Source organism: Oncorhynchus nerka, linkage group LG2, assembly GCF_034236695.1.
Source record: "Oncorhynchus nerka isolate Pitt River linkage group LG2, Oner_Uvic_2.0, whole genome shotgun sequence".
NCBI classification, from domain to species: domain Eukaryota; kingdom Metazoa; phylum Chordata; class Actinopteri; order Salmoniformes; family Salmonidae; genus Oncorhynchus; species Oncorhynchus nerka.
In genome coordinates this window covers 74,991,733-75,011,137 of record NC_088397.1, presented here as the reverse complement: position 1 = coordinate 75,011,137, position 19,405 = coordinate 74,991,733, and the positions used below count along the sequence as shown (strand labels likewise).

At 41.2% G+C, this 19,405-nt stretch overlaps 3 protein-coding genes across 5 annotated transcripts; 2 read left to right on the top strand and 1 right to left on the bottom strand.

Annotated features, from left to right (window-relative positions):
- Positions 1 to 2,339: 2,339 nt before the first annotated feature.
- Positions 2,340 to 7,170, bottom strand: LOC115146144 (U3 small nucleolar RNA-interacting protein 2). The gene is made up of 14 exons (XM_029688010.2): positions 6,954 to 7,170; positions 6,762 to 6,847; positions 6,538 to 6,650; positions 6,340 to 6,407; positions 6,000 to 6,041; positions 5,665 to 5,791; positions 5,283 to 5,500; positions 5,094 to 5,194; positions 4,872 to 5,006; positions 4,671 to 4,733; positions 4,380 to 4,525; positions 3,499 to 3,578; positions 3,247 to 3,320; positions 2,340 to 2,720 (listed from the first exon to the last, which is right to left on the bottom strand). The coding sequence occupies exons 1-14, from the start codon at positions 7,032 to 7,034 to the stop codon at positions 2,606 to 2,608; spliced, it is 1,449 nt and encodes a 482-aa protein (XP_029543870.1). The 5' UTR covers positions 7,035 to 7,170; the 3' UTR covers positions 2,340 to 2,605.
- A 229-nt stretch (positions 7,171 to 7,399) lies between these two features.
- LOC115142462 (uncharacterized) lies at positions 7,400 to 12,557 on the top strand. 3 transcript variants are annotated; one of them, XM_029681970.2, is made up of 6 exons: positions 7,400 to 7,682; positions 8,072 to 8,202; positions 8,478 to 8,634; positions 9,421 to 9,620; positions 10,018 to 10,246; positions 12,135 to 12,557. In XM_029681970.2, the coding sequence occupies exons 2-6, from the start codon at positions 8,092 to 8,094 to the stop codon at positions 12,242 to 12,244; spliced, it is 807 nt and encodes a 268-aa protein (XP_029537830.1). In that variant the 5' UTR covers positions 7,400 to 7,682; positions 8,072 to 8,091; the 3' UTR covers positions 12,245 to 12,557. The 3 variants fall into 3 exon arrangements, with proteins under 3 accessions (XP_029537830.1, XP_029537823.1, XP_029537814.1); XM_029681963.2 differs by having other exon boundaries at positions 7,401 to 7,682; positions 8,072 to 8,253; positions 10,021 to 10,246; XM_029681954.2 differs by having other exon boundaries at positions 7,402 to 7,682; positions 8,072 to 8,253.
- Positions 12,558 to 15,918: 3,361 nt separating this feature from the next.
- Positions 15,919 to 18,926, top strand: LOC115131651 (probable G-protein coupled receptor). The gene is made up of 3 exons (XM_065021191.1): positions 15,919 to 16,270; positions 16,674 to 16,834; positions 17,120 to 18,926. The coding sequence occupies exons 1-3, from the start codon at positions 16,029 to 16,031 to the stop codon at positions 18,028 to 18,030; spliced, it is 1,314 nt and encodes a 437-aa protein (XP_064877263.1). The 5' UTR covers positions 15,919 to 16,028; the 3' UTR covers positions 18,031 to 18,926.
- Positions 18,927 to 19,405: the final 479 nt, after the last annotated feature.

The window sequence follows — 19,405 nt, the reverse complement described above, 5'->3', positions numbered from 1 at the left end:
AATGAAGGTAAACTAAACAATGTAATAATAATGTAGGCTATGTAGGCTAAACTGAACGGAAATAACAGTAAATTGGCAGTTGAATATGTGGTTATGGTCGATATTGATAGTGACTAATATTAAACATGATAGAAATAGGACAGAGAAAGTCAGGGTAGCCTATAATTAAGATATTTGACAGTGCCCATTCCTGCAAGTTAAGGCCATACAATGTAAATGCTACACAATGGCACAACATTTCCTAAACTTTACTGTGGTTAAGTTGATATGCTTCAGTTTTCTCCCATATGACTGGTTTTACATTTGTCTCCAGCAGTTGTGTAAAGTACTTAAGGAAAAATACTTTAAAGTACTTCTTAAGTAGTTTTTAGGGATATCTGTACTCTACTTTTTATATTTGACAACTTTTACTTCACTACATTCCTACAAAAAAACGTTGTACTTTTTACTCCATACATTTTCCCCGACAACCAAAGGTACTCGTTACATTTTGAATGCTTAGCGGGACAGGAAAATAGTCAAATTCACACACTTATCAAAAGAACATGTGGTCACGCTCAAGGTCCTAAACGATATCATAACCGCCATCGATAAAGGACAATACTGTGCAACCGTATTCATCAACCTGGCCGAGGCATTCAACTCTGTCAATTACCACATTCTTATCTGCAGATTCAACAGCCTTGTTTTCTCAAATGACTGCCTCGCCTGGTTCACCAACTACTTCTCAGACAGAGTTCATTGTGTCAAATCGGAGTGCCTGTTGTCCGGACCCTCGGCAGTCTCTATGGAGGTGCCACAGGGTTCAATTCTCAGGCCGACTCTTTTCTCTGTATATATCAATGATGTCGCTCTTGCTGCTGGTGATTCTCTGATCCACATCTACGCAGGCACCATTCGGTATATATCTGGCCCTTCTTTGGACACTCTAAACTAACCTCCAGACGAGCTTCAATGCCATACAACTCTCCTTACATGGCCCCCAACTGCTTTTAAACGCAAGTAAAACTAAATGCAGGCTCTTCAACCGATCGCTGCCCGCACTCGCCCACCCAGCATCATAGCTCTGGACAGTTCTGACTTTGTATACAGTGGAGCAAAAAAGTATTTAGTCAGCCACCAATTGTGCAAGTACTTATTTTCCACCATAATTTGCAAATTAATTAAAAATCCTACAATGTGATTTTCTGGATTTTTTTTCTAATTTTGTCTGTCATAGTTGAAGTGTACCTATGATGAAAATTACAAGCCTCTCATATTTTTAAGTGGGAGAACTTGCACAATTGGTGGCTGACTAAATACTTATTTGCCCCACTGTATGTGGACAACTACAAATACCTAGGTGTCTGGTTAGACCGTAAACTCTCCTTCCAGACTCACATTAAGCATCTACAATCCAAAATTAAAACTAGAATTGGCTACCTATTTCGCAACAAAGCCTCCTTCACTCATGCTGCTAAACAGTCAGTTTTATGAGGGTATCCTACAGATCCTTGACTTCGGAGATGTAATTTACAAAATAGCCTCCAACACTCTACTCAGCAAATTGGATTCAGTCTATCAAAGCCCCATATACTACCCACCACTGCGACCTGTACTCTCGTTGGCTGGCCCTCCCTTCATATTCGTCACCAAGCCCACTGGCTCCAGGCCATCTACAAGTCTTTGCTAGGTCACCATAGCAGCACCCACCTGTAGCATGCGCTCCAGCAGGTATATTTCACTGGTCACCTCCAAAGCCAAAACCTGCTTTGACCGCCTTTCCTTCCAGTTCTCTGCTGCAAAGGACTGGAACGAATTGCAAAAATCACTGAAGCTGGAGACTCAAATCTCCTTCACTAACTTTAAGCATCAGCGGTCAGAGCAGCTTACAGATCCTTGCACCTGTACATAGCCCATCTGTAAATAGCCCAGCTAACTACCCCAACCCCATATTATGCGTTTTGCACCCGTATCTCTACTTGAACATTATCACTCATGTTTAATTGCTAAATTGTAATTACGTCGCCACTACGGCCTATAATCTTACCTCATTTGCACACTGTATATAGACTTTTCTATTGCGTTTAACGACTGTACGTGTATTTATTCCAAGTGTAACTGTGTTGTTGTTTGTGTTGCACTGCTTTGCTTTATCTTGGCCAGGTCGCAGTTGTAAATGAGAACTTGTTCTCAACTGGCCTATCTAGTTAAATAAAGTATATTTAAAACCCAAATACTTTTAGACTTTTACTCAAGTAGTATTTTACTGGCTGACTTTCACTTGAGTAACTTTCTATTAAGGTATCTATACTTTTACTCAACCCCACCCGGAATTAAGTCACCGTCAGAGTATGGCATATCTGTAGAAACACCTTCATTTATTCACTCTCCACCCAAAACAAATAGCATTTAAGAACACTTAACTCGGAATCGGAGCCCATCTGCACACAGAAATTAGATGTGGGAAGAGCACAAAAACGGTTCTAGTCCTCAAGTGAAATTTTTAAAAGCCCCCCCCCCCCCCCCAACAGAAGCTGTTTACTGCAGTTAATTGATAGATGTAACACAAATAGCATTTGTGTAAAGAATTTAATTTACAAAATCTAAGGCATACATAGATCAACTAAACCCTATTCTCTTCTCCATTCTGGACCCCTTCCTGCTCTGGCTGTTGTCTTTTCAGCGGAATAATGTAGAGTCCGTTCTTTGCTTCCTTCAGTCTCCACCACCGACCAAGCCTGACAACAAAGACTTTGTTAACAAAAACAAAGATCATTGACAAAACAGATATTTCATGAATAAAGTGATGCGTAAAATGATGCAGTATATAAGTATGTGTCCGAGTTCAAATGATTGCAAGTTATTTGCGTAGATCTACCCATTGGTTGATTATGATACTTCCTGCGGGATCCTGTCTTTAACGACTTCTGACATTTACAAATGTTCAACTAGCACGTGAACGCAGTCGAAGAAGCCATGTAATCTTGTAATAAGAAAACATGGAAGGAGGTATTGTCATCACTGCCCCAAGCAGTCGAGGGAGTCTTAGGATTTGGGAGTGAAATAAGTGCCACCTTGTGGGCACCTGTCCTCATTGCAACTACTTTCATACAGAACACTGAAAACAGGCTTAACGCAAAGGGAAGGCCCAGAGTACATGATCAATATAGTCAGGATTTTGATCAGTCAGCAATGAGTGTATAATGATAGTAAGTGCGCTCTGGGCTGTATCTCTGTATGACAGGTAAGTAGCTGGGTACATACCTGTGCTCCTGTCCTACTCCTGCCACTAGGAACTTCCCAGAGCTGGAGAACTTCAGACTGTTGACAAAACCAGGCTACAAGAGAGAGGAGACAGATGTTTTAGTGCAGAACACTTGTATTAGTCAGTTGATCATACACATAGGCTGAATGCGTAATGTCTAAATGACATGGTGTTTACCACATATTGCTACACAATGATTGAATGCAACGCAAGTTATGGGTGTATTAGGTATGGAGCTGGGACTTGCTTACCACAGGGATGCTGAAGAGAGGCTCCAGGTGACGGAACCCCTGGCCACACTTCCACAGCTGCACCTTAGAGTTGTGTGAACCTGTCAAGTGACAACAGTTACTCAATTCCAGCATCATCAATTGGGCAGGTCAATATTAGCGGTCAACGCCTAATACACCCCCCCCCATATTTATGTGTACAGTGAAGCTAAAATCAGTGCATTTTGGATTTGAGATCAAATGTTTTATATGAGGTGACAGTACAGTATTTTAACACATGTATCTGTTTAGAAATCACAGCACTTTATGCATCTCACCCCCCCTCCCATTTGAAGAAGTTGTTTTTCTATAAGAAAAGTAGCTAAAAGTTCAGTATTTGCTCTCATATTCCTAGCACGCAATGACTACATCAAACTTTTGACTAGAGTAGAGCCACATGTACAACATTTTGCTTCACCGTCCAAATAAATATGGAGGGGGGTGTATAGGACCAAGGATTGAGCACTAATGTAGAGGATCACACTATAGGTTTACAGTACACATTATAGCAAGGAGAGGTGGAAGTTTGGGGTTGATCATTACTAATAACCCACACAGGGTGTATACAGATGTGTATAGATGAGATGGTGTATAGCAAAGCTGGTGAAGAGGACTCACAGTCGAAGCTAGTGTCAATAGTTCTGCAGTGCTGTGTGTGCGTGTATAGATGCGTGTTATAAAGCTGGTGAAGAGGACTCACAGTCGAAGCTAGTGTCAATAGTTCTACAGTGCTGTGTGTGCGTGTATAGATGCGTGTTATAAAGCTGGCGAAGAGGACTCACAGTCGAAGCTAGTGTCAATAGTTCTACAGTGCGTGTATAGATGCGTGTTATAAAGCTGGTGACTCGCACAGCAGTTGGCACCTGAGGCTACGGTGTCAGAGTTCTGCAGAGCCGCCACGGCTGCCACCCAGTAGGGCTGCTCCAGCCCCGAGTCACCATGCCGACCGTGGGCTGCCTTCACCGTGCTGAGGGGCTTCTTCTTATTCACACTCCAGAGGGAGACAGAACTGAGGTGAGGAAGATAAAATATTTTTTAAATAATGAAAACATTTGTAATAGACCATCCTGTGCCGTTGGGAGAGAAGTGGTTACAGAACCTCTACAGATGTGGAGTGCGATGACACCTAGTGGAGTATAAAGCCACACACTTACCCATCATCAGCACCTGTTATCATGTGTTCTTCGTTAATGAGCTGGATACAGTCGATGGAGCCCCTGAGCGAGAGTGGGAGGAGCATCCCAATAGGTTAACACACAAGGAGAATATACACTCTCGGACCAACAGAGACAATACAGTGTTGTGAGACTGACTAATACAGAGAAAGAGAGTGAAAGGAGTCCAGGAAGACTCACTCATGGCCATGGAACACTAGCTGGGACTCCTCTGCAATCTTCCACACCCTCACAGTGCGGTCCCTCCCCCCTGCAGTCACACAGCGCTCCCGACTCCCACTGTCCAGCCCCGTGATCACATCCTGGTGACCAAATCTAGGGAGAGACACAGTCAATAAAACACAAACACAATTCTCATGCCAACCTGAAGAAACACACGGATATTACTAGTCAGCTACTCACAGGGTTTCCACATAGGCGTTTTGGTCCACGTTCCACACCTTGATGGAGCGGTCGTGAGAGGCACTGTAAAGGTCATGGGTGCCCCTCCTGAAGGACAGGCCCTGTGGAGAATAGATGGCCCAGTTTGAGAAAAGGTGCAACAAAAAGAAGAATTTAAAAGAAAGCACATTTTAAGCAAGAAGAGCTTACCGACACAGGGCCTCTATGTCCTGTGAACTTGTACAGGTGTTTACATGTTGCCGCCTCCCAAATCATGATCAACTTATTCATGTCTCCCGTTGCCAGGTACTTGCCGTCCGACGATATGGAGATACACAGGACATGGGCTGTATGTCCAACATGGCGATCCTCTGTTCCTTTCCTCCCACCAGCTATTGTGTGCAGTCTCTTACCATTCTCTACATCCCCTGCAGTTACAGAAGAAAATGGGAGAATACATAAGTAAGCTTACTTTGACTGTTGCATTTCAGGCAGCATGGGAATGATTTTGCACAGTCTATTTCAGTAAAACATCAAACTTATCTTTGATTATTTTGGAGAAGTAAACAAACAAATATAAATGTTGACTCACATTTGATGATGGAGCAGTCTTTGGCAGCAGAGAAGATGTGCTTGTCATCAGGAGAGATGACCAGACAGGTGACTGGCAGCTTGTGGCCTCTCAACAGACGAATCTCTGACGTGTCTGGTGGCAGGAGCTGAAAACCATGACAACATAGCGGTTGTGTTTAGTAGGCACAAAACAGAAGTGGACAGAAATGGGTAGGTCCAATCAAAAACACTTTTTCAATGTGCCCTACAAAATGACCACAGCACACTATGGGCCATAAAAAACTCATACTGTGTGGATACTGGATGGACATGCACAGAGTGCTTATAGGGGAGACACCCAACAAAGATACTCACATCTTTTGCAACCATCCGTTGAAGCTTTCCTTTCTGTTCAAGCTGAGGAAAAGAGAACGTGTTCACTATAGGGCAATACCATATTCATAAAAGGACTTGTGACATATATTAGGGCTATAATTAAATATTAAAGGCATGAGGGGGTGTGGTATATGGCCAATAAACCACAAACCCACAAGGTGCCTTATTGCTATTATAAACTGGTTACCAACATAATTAGAGCAGTACAAATAAATGTTGTCATATGGTCTGATATACCACGGCTGTTAACCCATCAGCATTCAGGGCTCTAACCACCCAGTTTATAATCAGCATTGCAAATTGTAGCTAGTACACTTACCACTTCTTCTTGAAGTCTTCCAGCTATCAGGTCAGTCTCAAAAGACTCTTCCTCTGCTTTCTTTTCTTCTATTGATAAGACATGAAGACAGAACAGTGAAGCTTCAGATTCCAAATAAGCACTTAAATATAAAGTTAAAGAAAACTATTTAGCACAGCTCAATTAATAGTTACAGAAGCTAGCTAGCTACTCCCTTACCCTCATCCCTCAATTGGTCAAGGTAGAGCTTGGCCAATCGTAGTTTCTTTTCCTGTGGAGTCTCATCAAACTCTTCTTCGACATTGGCCCTCCTTTTTCTGTGCACTGCAGGGCTACATAAATATATTGTTTCAACTCATACAGCTCTAAATAAAATCAGTTTGTTCGCCAACTTAGATAGCTATCTGTGAAGCCAGTCAACTACACTGGGTAAGTAAGCCTACCCTTCAGTTTCAGAGTCGCTGGAGATTTCTTCATTGTGCTTTGAATTGAGCTTCTTCTTGAGTTTGTTTCCCGTGTCACCATCATTCTAAACCACCAACACACAAGCATCACAGATCAGAAGAAAGTTCATTTAGCCATCATTGTAAAGGTTACGTACATAGCTAGCTAACGTTAGCTAGCTACCTCCTTACCTTTCGTTTGGAACCCGCTGAATTCTCGCTCTTTTTGAAAACCTTTGGAGGTCCTTTTTTCTTTATAAAGAAAGACGACATGATTATATTCTTTAGATTGTTTTAACAGTGCTCCAGAGTTAGTTAATCTTTACACTAGTTACCACAGATTTTGACCACGCAAATCAACATTAGACCCACATGGGTTCTCTCTCTTCTGATTCAACCAAACTATAGACACCACAGACCCAAGTTTTGAAATGGAGGTGTTGATTGGATAATATTGCGGCATCTGTTTGTCCCGCCCACAAATACAGAGCTCTCACTGGATCCCTGAGCAAGTAGAACTAAAGTCTAAATTTGATTGGCTGAGAAGACCTGCCATGTTCAGAAGGAAACTTGTGCAGGGGGAAATCATTCCCCAAAAGATGTGATCCTGACAAATGGTTCCTTCCAGAACGCAGTTAAACCAAGTAAATAATTAAAAGGATGAAATAATGATTTTACATTAAGGTAACATGTTCATCACAAACCTAAAAAAATGGAATTATCTCGTTTTATTTAAAAAATCGAATATATTTTCACTGCCATCAAGCACACACTGAAATACTTAATGCGACCAAATACACCGCAGTACTGCAGTACTACTTCCTCTAGCTACTAGCTAGTACCAGCTAGTACTTTTCCATGTACTGACAAAGATTTGCATCCAGTCTCACTGCGATCTCAGCAACGAAATTGAATACACAGGTGGGTATAACGTTAGCTGTAATATGATGTGTTAAAATATGTAATGTGTTGCTTGAAATTGGCTAATTTGTCCAATATTGGGAAATGCCAAAAAACAGCTCACGTCCTATAAAGGACCTGATATGGCGTCCACAGAGATGAGTCTCTTTGTGGCTAACGTTATTGCAGCGCATACAGCATCATCAATGTAGTAATAACCTATTTAAATATAATCCCAATGTGAAGATAATGGTCTTAAAAGTTGATGGAAAAAAGTAATGTACAGTTTCAATATTTATATTTTATTTATTCAAATACACAATTATAGTGCTCCAGACCTGAAGAAAATAATTTTTGTGTATTTAGTCAGATGTACTTATTTTCTGTGCCTGTGTTATATATTTCATCAGGGCGTTTGCCCACCTGAGTAATGGCACCAAAGCGGGCAGCAACAACAACACACTCTGTCAGTGTCCACACAGGCTCTTCTGTCAAAATGATGAAGATTGGCATGGATCATTCTCTGGAGGACTTTGGTGAGGTAATAGAGGAGAAGTACAGAATACCAGATGATGGATATTCACCCATAGAGGTGAGAGAGGTTATTTAATTGATGATCAGTTACTAACAATTACTGCAGATTACCACCACTGGTTACAATCAAATTAAATTTGTTTCAAGGAATACTTTACCTCTTACTTTTCCACCCTGCAGTATCAGTAAGGATTATGGCCCATGTACACTATCCTGTATGGTTGATGTGTTGTAGTAACTGTACTGTATTTTACACGGTGTCGTACTTTGTTTCTCTCTCAGGGTGAACCAATCACCTTCGAGGAAGAAGACGATCAAAGTGCTGAAACGAGAACCGACACCATAACTCTCCTGATGAAAATTGATCAGCTCCAAGCAGAACTGAAATATGAGCGCAGATGCAGGCAGCTGGCTGAGAGGGAACTGAAACAGATGAAAGGTATGTTGTAAAACTACACTAATTGTTCATTGAATCGTATTTAATGGGTATTCAAAGTTACCCAAATAGACCATTTTTTGGCGTCAACCTTAAACTTTTTTAGTGTTAACTTTTAAAAAGACTTCTTATCATGACAGATACTCTAAGTATTTTAAACACCACTGTCAATGTACTCCGTTATCTTGCAATGATGCACTGAAAAAGGGTAAGCTAATCAGTTAGGGTGATTGCTGATTATCTATCTATATAACATGGCTTGACTGAATAATCGATTTTCATTGGTCAAATGGGTGTTGCTGATTATTTTCTGATACTTTGTCAGAGATGAACGACCTGCCAATGTTCTCAGTTATCTTGAAAATATAAATTGGAAAAGGTTGATCAGTTAGGGGGATTGCTCATTTATACACAATGTATAAAACATTAGGAACACCTTCTCTTTTCATGATGCAGACTGACCTTTGAACGGGGTATGGTAGTAGGGACCAGACGCATCGATTTTAAGTGTGTCAAGAACTGCAACGCTGCTGGGTTTTTCACACTCAACAGTTTCCCGTGTGTATCAAGAATGGTCCACCTCCCAAAGGACATCCAGCCAACTTGACACAACTGTGGGAAGTATTGGAATCAACATGGGCCAGCATCACTCTGGAATGCTTTCGACACCTTGTGGAGTCCATGCCCATAAAAATTGAGGCTGTTCTGAGACAAAAGGGGGTGAAACTCAATATTAGGAAGGTTTTCCTAATGTTTTGTACACTGAGTGTATAATCCTCTCTTTGTCAGAGATGAATGACCTGATGACCCAGATGAGACACACTGCCCATGACCTGAGGACTGTTCTGGACCATGCCCGGGGGCAGCAGGGGAATGATGTGAATGATGTTGTGAACGATGCTGTCACCCCAGAGAGCTGTGAGGGGCAGAGCATCTCTTATGCGGACGTGCCAGTTCAGATGTCACAGGTGGTGTCACAGGAGGTAGAGGTGAGGTCACCACCCCCATCAGGCCATTCTACAATGTAGTTGCTGCTACTGTCACATTCAACTTGTCCTCTCAAGAAAACTATGTATATAGCCTCATGTTTGCCTGGGTTCAGACAGACGACCTGAGATATGGCATTAGGACTACTTTAGCCAGGTTAAACCAGACCAAATGCTCCACCTACAGCTGAAAAAATGGTAAGTGCATCATGCAGTCTTATTTAACCAGGCTAGGAGTACTTCTGATGAAAGGAGATACACAATATCCAAACATTGCTGGCCATAAAATACAGCAATTCAATTAAAGTATCTCTCTAAAATAAAACTAGATATGTCTTTGACAAATCAACTTTGCAATGTTCTCTGACAATGGACACTTCAGTTCTGTCTTTAACTTTAGCAGGACGCTAACTATATCCACCTCCCCGGGGGTCTGAGAGTGCAGAGGAATCTGTACAAGGGGATCTCAGAGATCATGGACTTCAAGAAGTACATCTCAGCCATGCTGATGGTGCTGTTTGACAGGGAGACGCTGGGCACACACAGTCTGCAGGGCAGGAGGTGTAACATCGCCAAAGAGGAAACCCAGAAACCTCAACTTCCCCCTGACATCATGAGAGGCCTTCTAGGTACTGTACTTTGTCTATTTCTTATTGCTGTCTATTTTATTCAACCTTAATTGAACCAGGTTGTCTCATTGAGGTCGGAGGACCTCTTTCCCGAGGGAAAGTCATTCCAGCAAACTAAAATTGGTTTTGTGAAAGTTCCCGGAACATTTGTTAGTTCGCTGCAAATCTTCACATAACACAAAAACATGTCCAGTCGTGCTGATGATCAGAACATATTTCATCTGTTCTTTAAAGGTTCCAAGAATGTTTCATTAGGTTGTGAAAACAGTATGGTGAGAACATTGTGGGGACGTCACAAAATATATGTTCCCAAAACACATAAACTATCCAGTTGTGTGGATGATTCTACAATGTTTCTTTTAGGGTGCAACAAACATTCCCCTGATGTTACAATAATGTTTCCAGAACATATTTAGTCTGTTCTTTGAAGATTCCTAGAATGTTTCTTTAGGTTGTGGGGCGAGAGAGAGGTTCCCAAAACACTTAAACTGTCCAGTTGTGCTGATATTCATAGAATGCTTTAGTTAGGTTAAAGTCTTGCCATAGATTTTCAAGCTGATTTAAGTCAAAACTTTAACTAGGCCACTCAGGAACATTCAATGTGGTTTAGGTAAGCAACTCCAGTGTATATTTGGCCTTGTGTTTTAGGTTATTATCCTTCTGAAACGTTAATCTGTCTCCCAGTGCCTGTTGGAAAGGTTTTCCTCTAGGATTGTGTTTTGCTCTATTCCATTTATGTTTCTACTAAAAAAAACTCAACCACCACCATGCTTGAAAATATGAAGAGTGATATTCAGTGTTGTGTTGGATTTGCCCGAAACATAACACTTCGTATACATGAAATAAAGTTAATTTCTTTGGCACATTTTTTGCAGTTTTACTTTAATGCCTTATTGCAAACAGGATACATGTTTATAATATTTTTTATTCTGTACAGACTTCCTTCTGTTCACTCTGTCATTTAGGTTAGTATTGTGGAATAACTACAATGTTGTTGATCCATCCGCAGTTTCCCCCATCACAGCCATTTCACACTGTGACTGTTTTAAAGTCACCATTGGCCTCATGGTGAAACCTCTGAGCAGTTTCCTTCCTCTCCGGCAACTGAGTTAGGAAGGACACCTGTATCTTTGTAGTGACTGCGTGTATTGATACACCATCCAAAGTGTAATCAATAACTTCACCATGCACAAAGGGATATTCAGTGTCTGCTTTTCTTTATTTTTTACCCATCTATCAATAGGTAACCTTCTTTGCGAGGCGTTGGAAAACCTCCCAGGTCTTTGTGGTTGATTCTGTTTTTGAAATTCACTGCTTGACTGAGGGACCTTACAGATAATTGTATGTGTGTGGTACAGAGATGAAGTAGTCATTCAAAAATAATGTTAAACACTATTATTGCTATTATTGAGTCCATGCAACTTATTATGTGGCTTGTTAAGTACAGTTTTACTCCTGAATGTATTTACTCAAGACATTTAAGTTTTTTATTTTTTATCAATTTGTAAAAATAAAAAAAAAGTTTTTATTTTGTTTTGACATTATGGGGTATTGTGTGTAAGCCAGTGACAAAATCTCAATTTCATCAATTTTAAATTCAAGCTGTAACACAACAAAATGTGGAAAAAGTTTGTGAAGGAACTGTATTATGTGACTTGTTAACCAAAACTTAACAGGGGTTGAATACTTATTGACTAATGACATTTCAGCTTTTCATTTTTTATTCATTTGTAAAAATGTCTAAAAACACAATTACACTTCATATTATGGTGTATTGTATGTGGGACAGTGACACAGATCTGAATCTGAAGGCGCTGTATGTTTTTTATTTCTAATGATAAAAGATATCAATAATACATTTAATACGTTTAAATTATATTTTTTCTAGATCACGTGAGGATAAAGTTTGGTGTGGATTACAGTGCGATTCGAGCTGCCGTCAGAACAAAGTTAAATAATGAAGACAAACTGTTGAAGAAGAGACTTGGGATCCGTTAAATCTCCATTCCAAAAAATAAAAATAACCAAATACCAGGTTATAATCACACAATTGTTTACATTGCAATTACTGTATTCTGTCCTGTAAGTGCAATGTTTTATTCCACCAACAGATGTCAGTGTTTAGACAGTTTAGTTGGTTGATGTTACTTTTGATCAGAAGGATATTGACTTTGTATGATTTAAGAGTACTGTAGACTACACATATTATAGATTACATGTGTGATAGATTGACTCACATAGTAGCCTTAACAACACATTATTCTATAATGATTGTGCCTGTTAAATAAATGTCTTTCTGATTCCCACAACATCCAATCTGGTTTCACTAATGCTATTAAATTACATTTTATATATATAAAAAAAAACATGTTAAACCCCTAACTGTGTGTGTCTGTACTCTTAGCACCCAGGGCAGTCCTGGAGGGACAGGAGGAGGACAGAGAATGTGTGTGTGTGTGTGTGTAGGTTGAGGAATCACAGCCATAAACTGACTGAGAGATGGGAGAAACAGAGTGTGGGAGGGACAATGAGGGTGGGTGTGGTTTCACAAAAGCATCCTCACCAATGATCCTCTGTTGATGTGCTTCTAACGGTGACCTATGGCTAGCCCCTCCCCCAGCCAGTTGTTCTATCTGAGGACCCTAGTCGACATCTATCAGTCTATCACTACTCTCCTCTGACACCTTCACTGGTCCTACCCAGAAGTCCTTGCCACAGGACATCCATCCATCAGAGATACTTATCAACCCAAGGACCAAGACTGCCAGGAACCAGGGTATTAGAAGGAGCAGCCAGCCTTAGTGAGTTGTCCCTGGGGTCAACTCGAGAGGTTGATGGGTACTAAGACAAGTCTGTAGGGTTAGGAACAGGTACACCTGTTTTACTGTCTGTTGGAGCCGACACAGACACCAGAGCCTCACAGCTGACCTGGGGACATACTGTAATAGAGTTCCACTTGGACAGAAAACATCAGTACCTTCTGAGGTAGTTGTACCCTTTTAACTCAAATGAAGTGAAAGTGTGACAGGAAGATTGTATATACACACAATTCATGTCAGGTGAGTAGTGATTTAATGATTTCAAATTTGATTTGATTTAAATTATTTCAATCAAAAAGGTTTATTGTGGTTTAAAGTCATTTATTACCTAGATTTTTTGCCTGGTATACACTGAAATAAATACTATAGATACTTACTGTTTAATTAGATTTTAGATATATGAAAACTCTTAGCATACATGTTGAAATAAACTCAGGTAGTCTATTATTCAGCTGGAGCTCAGTGTGTTGGGTTTAATCAATACAGTAAACAGTATAGAAGAGTTGCTGATGTGAACTACAATTTTCCTGCTGTGGTACATACAGAGAATGTCTCATATATAGAGGTGTGATTTATTTGTGGCAAATGTTTTCATTTCAATCAAATGATACTAGATCACTTGTTCAAGTACATAGACTTGTGAATACCCTCTTGCACTTCTGTAACTGACAGTCATTTTCAATTGTCCGAGTTTAGACATTTTAAGAAAATCATCATTTTTACTGGTGAAGTAGACTTCTAAATAAAAACATTTTTAGTAAGTAATTTTCCTAAGAATGTAGTGATATTCAACCAAATGTTATTGCATGGCTGAAAATGGCCAGTTCAGAAACCTAAAGGAGAAGCCATATTCTGTATGCAGGAGTAATACTAGGACAGGATGAAAACGGGGACAACCTTACATAACGCACACGAGACTGTACTGTACATGCACTGAATTTTCCTTCCTGTGCCGTGGGGCCGTAGGTAGCGGTTAGAGCGTTGGACTGAATCCCCGAGCTGACAAGGTAAAAATCTGTCATTCTGCCCCTGAACAAAACTTCCTGAACAAGGCAGTTAACCCACTGTTCCTAGGCTGTCATTGAAAATAAGAATTTGTTCTTAACTGACTTGCCTAGTTAACATGGCATGCCAATCTGTTGTCCGGACAACAGAGCAGATTACAGGGGCAGAGAGCATCAGTAGAGAAGCACTGGTCTAGTATGGTAGTCTGGAAGACATGGGAATAAGACAGAACAGAATGCATTAGTCATAGGTTCTGGGAAATGGATGATGCTCCTAGCACAGCAGTGATTCAGGTGACTGTGTGTGTGATCATGGCATAATATGTGAGTTGTGTGGATGGAGATAAAGTTGCTTTGATGTCACACACCTGATGTAACTCTATGCCTGACATTTAAGTTTAGAGGTACAGGAAATCCACTACCTCCAAAGTTACAAACACACAGACATCCACAGGCTCTGAGAAACATTTTGAACAGGAGCATGGGAAATATCAATGTGACTGGGCCTATGTTGTGCATTCATGTTACCAAAAGACAGTGTTCATTGAACTATATTGTTTTTGATGTAGTCTGGGTAGAAGAGCAGTGGCTTTGTGTGTGTCGCTGGGATCAGGAAATCAAGTCTGTCCTGGTAAGAGATTGCATGGCCCTACACAGGCAGGTTGACACAGGGCACATACTTAAAAAATAGATATATTTCACCTTTATTTAACCAGGTAGGCCAGTTGAGAACAAGTTTTTATTTACAACTGCAACCTGGCCAAGATAAAGCAAAGCAGTGCAACAAAAAACAACAACACAGAGTTACACATAAACAAATGTACAGTCAATAACACAATAGAAAATCTATAGACAGTGTTCAAATGGAGTAAGGAGGTAAGGCAATAAATAGGCCATAGTAGCGAAGTAATTACCATTTGGCAAATTAACACTGAAGTGATAGATGTGCAGATGATGATGTGCAAGTAGAAATACTGGTGTAAAAAATAGTTTAAAAAAAGTAAATTAAAACAATATGGGGATGAGGTAGGTAGTTGGATGGGCTATTTACAGATGGGCTGTGTGCAGCTGCAGCGATCGGTAAGCTATTCATACTAATCAACAGGGTCAGTCCCCTGCAGCTGCATTGCTAAAACAAGCAAGCTCATTATCTCTCATTTCAAAAGGTTAGGGAAGGATGGAGGAGAAAAGAGAGAGAGTGAGAGGGTGTCCTCTCCTCCATGAATTATTCCTATTGATCAGGTCCCTGTCCTCCTCTCCTCGTACAGAAAGAGAGAGAGGGGGAGGGGAGGGAGATGGAGAGAGAGCATCCGTTTTTAAAATAAATATTCTAATATAATATTCTAAATGTTATAGATGTCCTTTTCCATAGCTTTTGGGTAGATGGTAGACACCTGTGCCAATCAACTGTGTTGAAACTAATAGGCAGTAACAACGTAGATGGGTTTATTATGGATACTTGTGAACACAAGGAATAATGTACAGTGTACAAAATGAAAACAGAACATATTCCTAAATAACAGAAAAATGTCACTTCCATTGTGGATTTGACATACAATTGTTGTTATTATCCCTTGACAGTATTAAGTGGGACATTGCAATCATTAAAACAGAACAGGGTTTAACTAAGCTTATGCATGCAAACATTAAATAACTACTGTTGGCTGGCTTTTGCAGTGGTAAACTTTGATATCAGTGGTTGTGTTGTTTTCACCAATGTGTCTTTGAAGATGTAATGGCCTACAAAACTTGGTCTATGATGATTTACTGTGAATACAAAACTATCCCCAAAAACACTCCCAATTCGTTGATGTAGTTGTCTTTTTTCTTCCAACAGGGAAAAGTCGTATCTGTTTGACTCCTGAGCAGAATGAATCACCTGGCCCACCACAGTGAAAGATGGGGTCTAGGCCTAATGGAACGCTCATGATGTCTCTTCTGAAACTCTCATTGTGAACTATGGAACACTCTGGTTCACCTCTGACCCCCAACCTCAGTGATACTACAGCCAATGACAGCCTGCGGTGGGGGCTGGGGTCGCCCTTCGCCTCGGCCCCTAGCAAACAGCTGGTCACCTTGCCCAACGCCCAGACCCGCTTCAAGGACCTGTCAGGGATATTGTTCATGGTGACCTTGAACGTGGTGGCCCTTCTGGCTAACACAGCCGTGCTGGTGGTGGTGGTCAAGGCCCCGCACCTCAGGTACTTGGTACTTTTTTATTTCATTTATTTTTTACCAGTTAATAACACAATTCAACCACAATGCATAATCAACACGGATAATCCAAAAAGTTGAACAATTTATTTCTGTTGTGGTCCTCATTTTGGCCAGCAGGCAGGTTAAACATACACCAGATTATAATCAAACAGATCCATGATAAGAACTATGATTTTCTAATGCACTGATTTTATATGCACAATTCCCTTGTTTCTATTGCTTATACTCTTGAATTAGAGTTTAATTTATGAAATATTTTAGGTACTGTATCTCATGTATTCTACTTGTTTCACCAGACATCAGTAAATTAAATTTGTTGTAGTGAAGGTATCATGTGTATATTGTTTCCTCTCTGGGGATTAATACAGTTATTTCCATTCAATTCAGGAAGTTTGTCTTTGTGTGCCACCTGTGTGCGGTGGACCTGCTATGTGCCGTACTGCTCATGCCCCTGGGCATTGTGTCCAATTCGCCGTACTTCGCCAGTGTGGTGTTCACAGTACTGGAGTGCCAGGTATACGTCTTCCTCAACGTGTTCCTCATCGCAGGTACAGTACAAGGGACAGACAGAATTTAGGGATGCATCCAAAATGAAACCCTATTCTGTATATAGTGCACTACTTTTGACCAGAGCTTTGGTCAAAAGTAGTGCTCTAGGCCTATACAGTGGAAAGGGTGCCATTTTGGACACATGGCCTTTAATCAATCAATGGGTTTACTGTTATGTTCTTATATTCATCTCTTTTTTTATAGTCTCTTCTGTTTCTTTTTATCACTTTCCATTGATTTTTGTACTGTGTGTAGCCATTTATAAAGTTTGATATGAATTACAGCCTCCATCTTCACCATCACGGCCATCAGCGTGGAGCGTTACTACTACATTGTCCACCCCATGCGCTATGAGGTGAAGATGACCCTGAAGCTGGCCACAGTCGTCATGGTCCTGGTCTGGGTGGCCTCAGGCCTGCTGGGGCTGGCCACTGTGTTCGGCTGGCCCAGCTACAGCAGCCTGAGCTCCATCAGTGCCGCCCACTGCTCCCTGCACTGGAGCCACAGCAGCCACCGCCGGGCCTTCTCGGTCCTCTTCACAGTGGCCTGTTTCTGCCTGCCTGCTGCGGTCATCTTCGCTGTGTACAGTAACGTCTATAAAGTGGCCCGCATGGCGGCTAGACAGCATGTACCATTACCATCCTGGACGGCCAGTCATCCTAAACACCGCTCTGACTCCATCAACAGCCAGACCACAATCATCACCACCCGCAGTGCCCCCAGGAGGCTGCACCACCACAGGCCCTTCGGTGGGTGCAAGGCCGCCCTCACCCTGGTGGTCATTGTGGGCCAGTTCCTGCTCTGCTGGCTGCCTTACTTCTCCCTCCACCTGCACCTGACTATCAACAACCAGCCCAAGATCCCCGCCGACCTAGAGAAGGCCGTCACCTGGCTGGCGTACTCCTCCTTCACCGTCAACCCTTTCTTTTACGGGCTGCTGAACCGCCAGATCAGGGAGGAGCTGTGTAAGCTGCGGCGCTGCTACTCTGTCCGGCCCGTCGAGCTGGCCATATCCAGCAGCCACGAGGGCTCGGCCCACGAGAACTTCCTGCAGTTCCTCCAGAGAACCAGCTGTACGGTGGAGACCAGAGCCAGCTTTACCTGCACATCCAGCCCCAGGAACACCCTGGACCAAACTGGGCAGCAGACAGCTGGCTTCAGGATACCTGGGCAGATACCTGAGGATTTCAGTTAAAATGACCCTGATATACTAACCTGGTCCCCACTTATATACTGTCACTGTACTGACACTGGTACCTGTCTGCTGTTATTGGCAGAAGAGTTCAGATAAAACTGTTAAGCCTGGACAAGACTGGGCAGATTGCTGGGTTGAAGATACCATGGCAGATGCCTAAGGAGTTCAGTAACAATACTCGTAGATACTGTACGCATGTCATGCCACTGGCATTTACTGTAGTTGACTGCTGTAACAGTGTGGCAACAGTACTACCAGCTACACACTGCCCTTGATTTAAAACACACATAGACAGCACTTGGAAGGGACAACAAATAGAGTGTTTTTCTTTTGATATTTCTAGTTTGTTAATTCGATTGAGTTTATACTGCATCCAGAGGTGAGTCCAGAATCCAGCATATAACTGAAGTGCATTACGTGCTGAAAAATAATATTTTCTCAATTATGAATTGTTATTTCTAGCTACAACTACCACTAATAGAGAGACTAATTCAGCTACCTACCACCAACCATTCCAATCACCTATATTTGTACATATTCTACTACCACTTCTACTACACAACCACCAGTACACATTTTGAGTTGAAAGACAATACAAATTGTATTTCCTCTGTATCAAATATTCACTGTCTATTTATTATTAATTCCAATGTTCAATGCAGGGAGCATTCAACATTTTAAGTGTAACAGTTGAGTTATTTCTTTTACACAAAATCAAACTTGATACTTTTACTATTTGGTTCTCAATTGAGGTTTAATTGCAATATTCTTAACTATGTACAGTATGTTTCTTACAAAGCAATGCGTTATTATCCGTTATCATAAATGAAAGCATATTGCATTCAATAGGCTACCTTTTTACAGGTGATGGCAGAGACTACACTCTCCAAGGGGACTTCTTTCTATATGGGCAAGTTGATTTAGCTTTAACTGTACAAATAAACTTCTGAAAGATCTGTTTGCAAGAAATTACGCTTATGCTGTTCTAAAAATAATGTCCTCTTCACTGCACATCTATGACAAGCTGAAGACTTCACCCTATAACTCCCACACAGCACCGAGAGAGATTAAGGGATAATGTGGGATAGAGATAGACATGGGTGATCAACGCAAAAGAACATTCTGAGCTACATTTTCGAAAGCCTATCGTGTCCCCTTTATGCACGGCCCAGATTCGAACGAAAATGGGAATCTGCGAACAAATAGATAAACAAATAGATAAATAAACAGATGAGTTGAATAGATACAGATGTAGGATCTATATTTGATCACCCCGTTGCAGGAGAAATTTTGTGTATTTGAGGGTTGAAAAAACTTTTGAAGTTTGTCATTTCCATTTCTGAAAAATATATCAACCCCTACAAAATTGTCCATT